General features: G+C 35.6%; 1 protein-coding gene across 1 annotated transcript; it reads right to left on the bottom strand.

Moving 5' to 3' along the window:
* Window positions 1–240: 240 nt before the first annotated feature.
* Window positions 241–5,777, bottom strand: LOC110018565 (catalase isozyme A). Its single transcript, XM_020715914.1, has 9 exons — window positions 5,632–5,777; window positions 4,085–4,181; window positions 2,500–2,875; window positions 2,081–2,408; window positions 1,635–1,985; window positions 1,424–1,513; window positions 1,259–1,326; window positions 826–919; window positions 241–585 (listed from the first exon to the last, which is right to left on the bottom strand). Exons 1-9 carry the CDS (start codon window positions 5,644–5,646, stop codon window positions 526–528), a joined length of 1,479 nt encoding a protein of 492 aa, XP_020571573.1. The 5' UTR covers window positions 5,647–5,777; the 3' UTR covers window positions 241–525.
* Between the last annotated feature and the right edge of the window lie 2,102 nt (window positions 5,778–7,879).

The following is a 7,879-nucleotide window of genomic DNA, read 5'->3' on the forward strand; positions in this document are numbered from 1 at the left end:
CATTTATTCATCAAACAGACCTCGAATATTGCTCTCAAAATTAACCCCAAACAAAAGTTCTCTAATTGATTGAGTATAACATGTTCATTTATAAACCCCGTGTCGACCTAGATTGAGACTAGATTGAGACTAGACGCATCAACGTGCCCATTTAAACTAGCATCTATAAACCTAACATAGATTTGACTTCCTACAATAAAATAGAACAAATTGCCAAATTACCAAAAGCAACCCTAAATGTGAACATAATTGCATTTTGAACATACACATTATCCAACAAAAATTCATAAAATCAACTATTACACTCAAATGCATTGCCCAAGGATATTCTACATGATTAATTCCAACATTGTTCATTTATCAAACCACACCACAAAAGCAAACAAGAACAAAGAAACTTCAAGCATTGAAGCTTTCTTATATGATCAAGATGGCTACATGGTACTTGGCCTTATTCTAAAGGGCTGAAGAAGCTCATATTCTTTATTGGGTGCTTAGTCTGCTTTGCCTTCACATTTAACATCATTACATGTTCGGCTTCACATTGAGGTTGCTGCCAACCTTCTGTCCCAGAGTAGCGTCGCACTGCACAACCAAATATTATCAATCATAAGACTTATCATTCCAAAAATAAACCAGCAAGAGAAGTGATGGCATAAAGCCTGAGCAACATGAGTTCTTTTTAAATGTGTTAAAATTTTAAAATAAATAATGTTTAGAGCAAATTAGAAAGATTAGCTGCTAAATAATCATTATCATCAATAATTAAATGCATTGATTACTTAATTCTGTTTGTTCATTCTAAGTATTAGGTCATTCACTTACCTGAGTCAGATAGCCGACCCAGATACTCCTGAGCTCATGGCTAACCTTGGGATGTCCCAAAGCCTCAACCCAGCGACGAATGAACCTCTCCTGCCTGAGAAATTTGAAACAAAATGTTCATCAAATAGATACAAAAAAAATCTACAATACATTTAGAGTTAGGGTCTGTTTGGGGAAGCAAGTTGATATTCAAAAAACTGTAGTAACTAGCATAAATTTCCTTTTTCTTTTAAAAAGTAAGATCGTAACTTTCTAGTAGTGATTGCATTGCACTTAGCCTAAGTTCCAATGCAAAAAACAGTTTTCAATTGCAACTATTTGAAAAATAAACATAACGCGACAAAAAAAATGAGCGGTGCGGCGAGCATCACCACCACACCGCTGCCCCCAAACACATACTACTAATTAAAGTTAAGTAATATAGTATGGATACCTATCAGGAGCCCAGCTTCTGTATCTCACCCCTGATTGCTTGAAATCATTTTGTTTCTCAATTATGATCTGCACTTGTACGTAAACCATTAATTACACACTACACACAAACACACAGACATCGAAAGATAACAGAAGAAATTAACCAAGCAACAGAAGAACTCACCTTCTCACGCTTTCCTCTAAGTGGGCGCAACGGAATAGGAACCCTGTCTGCATGCCTCAGGGGAGCATGCCTTGATGGGTAATAATCCACCTGAACAAAATTGAGAACCAACATTAATCAATATGCATTACATATCCAATCAATCATATATATATATATATATAGATATAGATATATATACATACACACACACACACACACACACACATACCTCCTCAGTCCTCTGCATAAAGTTCATGGCGCCATCATAATGATTATTATGAAAAGCGCATTTGGGCGCATTGACGGGCAGCATGAGATAATTTGGGCCCAGGCGATAACGCTGGGTGTCGGCATAAGCAAACACTCTGCACTGAAGCATTTTGTCATCGGAGTAGTATATGCCCGGCACAACCAGACCTGGACCGAAAGCCAGCTGCTCATTCTCTGCAAAGAAATTATCAATGTTTCGGTTGAGCACAAGTCGGCCGACGGGCTGGAGTGGCAGGATGTCCTCCGGCCACGTCTTGGTGTCATCAAGGGGATCAAAGTCGTAGCGGTCCTCTTGGTCTGGATCCATAACCTATAGACATAATTAATGAACCCTATCATGTGGCAATTACTGTAATTAATAACTAGTTCTATGCCTTCACACATTCCTTTTAAATAAAAACTCACCTGAACAAAGAGCTTCCACTCCGGGTAATTACCGGCGGCAATAGAATCGTACAGGTCCTGAGTAGCGTGGCTGTGATTGCGACCGCAGACCGCGGCGGCTTCATCTTCGAGGAGGCAGCGAACGCCGCATGTCGGTTTCCAGTGGAACTTGACGTAGTGGGATTTGCCCTCGCGATTAATGAAGGTGTATGTGTTGACGCCGAATCCCTCCATGTGGCGGTAGTCAGAGGGGACACCCACATCATCGAAGAGGAAGAAGAAGGTATGCAGGCTTTCGGGGAGGTGGGACAGGAAATCGAACACGCGCCAGTATTCCTGGATGTGAGACCTAACAACCAAACAAATAAGGGAAATTATAATCAGAGCTATCATTTAATCTGATGCAATAATAAGTAAAAAGGAATATGAACTTCACAAACCTAGGGTTAGGCTTGAAGGCATGGATGACATCCGGGAACTTGATGCCATCGCGAATGAAGAAGACGGGGAAGTTGTTGCCGAGCAGATCCCAATTACCCTCGCGCGTGTAGAATTTGACCGCAAATCCACGGGGATCGCGTATGGTCTCAGGGCTGCCGCGCTCGTGAATGACGGTAGAGAATCGAACGATGACCGGAGTTTGAACGCCCGGCGAACGGAGAAAATCGGCGCAAGTCAGGTTGCTGACATCGTGGGTGCACTCGAAGAAGCCCTTTGCGCTCGCCCCGCGAGCGTGCACGACACGTTCCGGGATTCGCTCGCGTGCGAAGTGGGCTATCTTCTCTATCAGGTGGTAGTCCTCCAGCAATATGGGGCCTGGTTACATGCACATCAACCGATGCTTAATATTAAGGTTGAAACACGATTAAGCCTCTGTTTGAGGCAGCTTATTCGTTGCATCGGCATTTTGAAAATACTGTTTCATTGTTTAGAAACTGTGTATGAGCAGCTTTTCCGAAAATGAAGTTAGTTTTTTTATACTAAACGTTAAATGCGGGTCGCACCCCACAGTCCGCACTTTCAGATAAGCGGCTTATCTGAATAAACACAAGCTGCCAAGCTGCCACAAACGTGCCCTAAGTCGATTAGATAACCTAATTTCAACTTTAAAAAAATAAAAATAAAATAATTTAATTTGGGGTCAAATTATAGGTTAGAATTTTCTCCTCTAATTCATTACTAAATCGTTTGGTTAGGACCAAAGATGTAAATGAGTCGAGTCGAGCTCAAGCTACCCTCAACTTGAGCTTGAGTTTAATTAAATTTTCAAGTTCGAGCTCGAACTCGAGCTTATATCTACGAGCTCAAGCCGGCTGATGAGCTGACTTGTTTATTCTAAAAGAGAGAAAATAATCTTAATCTAAGGTAGAACTGTAATAAAAATGACAAATATAATTGAGAAATTAGAAGAAAAATAATTAGAACCGGCTCACGAGCTAACGGGTAGAGTTGGGATTAGCTTGAGCTTGAGCATGGCTTGTCAACTCATCAAGCTCAGTTCACAAGTCACTTATCGAGCCGAACTCGAGCCGGCTCATGAGTCAACTTGACTCACTTACACCTCTAGTTAGGGCTAGTTTTTGTTCGTCCCAATACTAATATTTAAACAAAATAATCAACAAGAAAATTTTTCATTTTTGTAAAAATATACAGCTAAACTTTTCTCACAACAGCTTTTTTTATGGGGTAATTACATAGAGATCACCTCAAACATTACTATTTACAAATCAGCTACTCTCTTTCTTCCTTTCATCAAGTTCTCACTCAAATATCAAAACTCATGGTAAAATCCCAATCTATATTTTTCATTGTTATTGAATTCTCAATAATTTGATCGTGGTACAAGTGAATATATCAGTTCAGTAGTTCAAATAAATCATCAAGATGTATTTATAAATATTAATATTTCAAGTGATCTGTATCTAATTATTCTTTTTCTATATCTATTAAGAAAAAAAAAAATGTTCTTGCAAAAAAAAAAAAATACAAATTTTCACTTAAATAAAAATTATAAAAATGTTTTACCTCTAGAACCGACAGTAAGGGCCTGGTCGTCATTCCAAACCGCTCCGCCAGCATTGGTGGTGGTGTAGGACGTGTCGTAAGCGCTCGATGGCGTGAACTGTAGAGACGAAAAAAATTAAATAAAATAAATACATATTTTTTATAAAAAATCTGAAATTATTTTTAAAATAAAATAAAAAAAATAGTTCATGAAATTCATGTTAAATTTTAATTAAGACCCCTTTTTAATTTCTTATATACTAGTTATAAACAATCAATCATTTTTTCATTAAGATTGAAATTTTATCATGAATTTTTATATTTGATTGATTTGTAAATAATAAATTTAGGGTGATTGTAAGTATTTGGCCCTAAAATTTAATATTCACTCCTCGATCAACTTTATATTAAAAAAATACAAACAGAATCCCATCACTGTGTCAATCACGGGTCCATTTACTTGAGTGTGTGGTCCAAATTAGTGGTGGGTAGGACCCATAATTTTGATTTAAACGTTCGGCTATCTGCAAAAAATTGATGTTTGATGGCTCATGAAAATAAAATTTAATTAATTATAGTTAGGCGGCTTGCGTGCGGCTTAAATTTAAGTTGAATAAAATTTATACAATTTGATAAATCTGAATTTATGAGATCGGCCAACATAGCTCGCGAGTGATGATGAAATAAATTCAGCTCTGGGTCGATTAATTAAATTTGGATTTACATCGTAAAAATGGCGTGACTCAGAAATAAAAAGATTTAACGGAGTTTTAGATTTTTTTTTTTTTTTTTTTTTTTTTTTAGTGCATGATTCATTATAAATGAATAATTCATTCATTAATGTGTCGTGTATCCCGACCTGTTGGTTGGCATCTACGGCATAAAACCCCTCACAGAACCCCCTTTGGCACAAAAAATTATTCCATACAGACACCGTATGTAGAAATGCATATAGTGTCTGATGTCCACCGTTTGTCCCTATTTTAAATTAAAAAAAAAAAATTGTTGTGATGGACAGTGGAGATCGAATCCGTATGGAATAATTTTTTCTCTAGTATAGTTGATCTTAAGAAGATAGTACTTGAATTGTTTGGTACATTAGAAGTGGATGGAGGCTCGAATAATAGCCTCTAGCCATTCCTTAACACACAAAAAAAAAAAAAAAGTCATTACTAAATCCTATCAATATTATGCTATCAAACAGCCTTACGAAATTCAATGATATAGCAATTCATAACTTATTGTAATTCTTTACCAACACATCCAAATATTTTACAAATAAAAGAATTATATCCTCACATAGATCTGCAAAGACAGGAATCATAAAACAGACTTTCAGACAGAAACTTATTCAGAATTTTCTCTTTCACTAATTACTCATTTCTTAATCAGATCTGTGTTCTTCTGCTATAAACCTCCTTTTTCCAAAAAATATATATATATATATATATATAATTAAATATAAAAAAGAAAAAAAAAACACTAGAGAAGCTGCCTTCCTTTTTTCCAAAAAAAAAATAAATAATGATAATAATAATGATATAATTCATGAGAAAAGCAAATTATACCTTGCAAGGATCCATTTGGTACTGGAAATCAGATGCAGAAATTAGGGTTTTTGCTTAGAGGAAAGCAGGAGGAGTGGAAGAAGGATGAGCTCCTGGAAGGCTAAACAGGCCTAAATTTATAGCAGAGTCCCAAGCACTGGCTTGGCTTGGCTTGGTTGAAGGAGATGTAGTAATTATTTTCTTGAATGATTTCCAAGCAGACCACTTAATTCCTATGTATTTACAAAAATACCTAACACCTAAAACATCTAATGTCATTTTTTTTCTTCTTCTGAACAAATGTATTTCAATTTTTAAAAGTTCTAATAGTAATATTTTTTATATGATATGAAAGATTTGAGTAATATGGATGCAAAAAATGGTGTTTAGGTGTAAGATATGTAAATACATAAAAATTTGGGGGTATCTATGTAAGAGCGTCTACTTTCTTTGCCTGTGTAGGACCTACGACTATCCACCCCTTACCTTTCGTCTTCTTGCTGGATGATTATTTAATGGCTCGAGACTATGTTTGGATAAGATCAAACTCAAATATCTGTCTGAGCTACAGTAGGCTGTAAATGAGTCTGTGTCGAGCTCGAGTTATTCTTGGCTTGAACATGAATTTGAATAAGATCGAGCTCGAGCTTAGCTGTTTCGAGTTCGAGATCACTTACAAACTAGCTTGTTTATTAGGGAAAAAAGAAAATAGTATGAAATCAAATTGGTGTTTTAATGAAATGAGAAATTAAGAGATAAATAATAAGAAAATATTTGATATAAAATGTAAAAAAATCATTTTTTCCACTTTTTTTTTTTATTAAGAGGAGGAGGGATATTGATTTTTAAAGTAATTTGAGCTTATATTTTAATTATTTTAAAATGAGTGGGCTCATGCACCAACGAACAGGGTTGGCTTGAGCTTGACTTATCAGCTCATTGAGCTCAGTTCGCTAGCAACTTATCGCCCGATTAATTGGCTTCTAGCTTTGAACAGTAGTATTAAATAGTAATATTATAAAGTTTGATTTGAACTATTAAATTGTGAGATAAGAGTAGGATTATGATATTTAGAAGTAATATATATATATATATATATGTACGTATAATCGTAGCTTTCAGGTCTTCGTCTTCTTTCCCTCTCTATATATATTTCGTCTTCTTTCCCGCTTAATTTGTCCTTCATAAATGATTTTCAATCAGCAGGATAAGATAGTATTAAATAATAATATTTTAATGTTTGATTTGAGCTATTAAATTGTGAGATAAGAGTAGGATTATGATTATTAGGCACTTCAATTATGAAACTTTGACCTGGGCATGGCCTGTAATTTATGCAAAAGTTTTAAAATGATTGTCCAAAATGAAAATTTTAAACAGATGGTAAAATTGTGAGATAAGAGTAGGATTGTAGGGGAGGAGCACTTAGGGCATGAATATTGCCAAGGATTCGAGAGCGGAGGCATCTGAGGGCAGGGTCACGGGAGTGAATGACGTTGAGGGCAGAGTCGTAAAATTTGTTCCGCAAAACGTGGACGTCTTTCACAAAAATATAAACCGCGTTTTGGATAATCAATCAACAAGTGCTATCTAAACGGGACGACTGCGTTTTCAAAAAACCATACGCACTTTTTAGCTGCCCCAAACGGGTCCATAGTCTTAAAATTTGTAAATTTGGAGGATTTTGTAAATGTATATGCCATTACATTTGTCACAAGTAAATTTTGTATATATATTATTTTAAAGTGATAATTATACAGATCATCCTAACAATTTTGCTAAGCACGGCACACGCCTTACCAGAAATTTAAAAAAAAAAATTATATTATTTTAATTTTCCTACGTCCACCACACGCCAAATCCAAACCTCCATATTATTTCGATTTTCCTAATTTTTTTTTTATATTATTTTGCCCACACGCCAAATCCAACTTTCATTTTATTTTCTATCTTTATTAATACAGTTGTTGTAACCCTAAACTCAAAAAATTGGCTGCACTTTGGGGAAAAATTTTGGGGAAAAAATTTGCGTACACGCAGAGCTGCGTGTTGCGTATATAATAAAGGTTATACTCGTGTTATATCTCTTGTAACCTCTATGTAACTTTTATGTAACATACATGTAACCTACATATATGTGAAAATAGAAGTGCGAAACTTATTCGTAAGTTTAGGTATGTTATAGGTAGGTTATATGAATGTTACATCGAGGTTACAGACCATATAACACGGATATAATGCGGATATAACGTGAATATAACTTTCATTA

Source organism: Phalaenopsis equestris, unplaced genomic scaffold, assembly GCF_001263595.1.
Source record: "Phalaenopsis equestris unplaced genomic scaffold, ASM126359v1 Scaffold000025, whole genome shotgun sequence".
NCBI lineage: Eukaryota > Viridiplantae > Streptophyta > Magnoliopsida > Asparagales > Orchidaceae > Phalaenopsis > Phalaenopsis equestris.

Excerpts from the sequence above, each read along its gene's own strand:
- LOC110018565 (XM_020715914.1), bottom strand. Across the intron at positions 2,409-2,499 it reads GCCTTCAAGCCTAACCCTAG|GTCTCACATCCAGGAATACT; the intron begins GTTTGTGAAGTT and ends TTTGGTTGTTAG. Across the intron at positions 1,986-2,080 it reads AGTGGAAGCTCTTTGTTCAG|GTTATGGATCCAGACCAAGA; the intron begins GTGAGTTTTTAT and ends TTATGTCTATAG.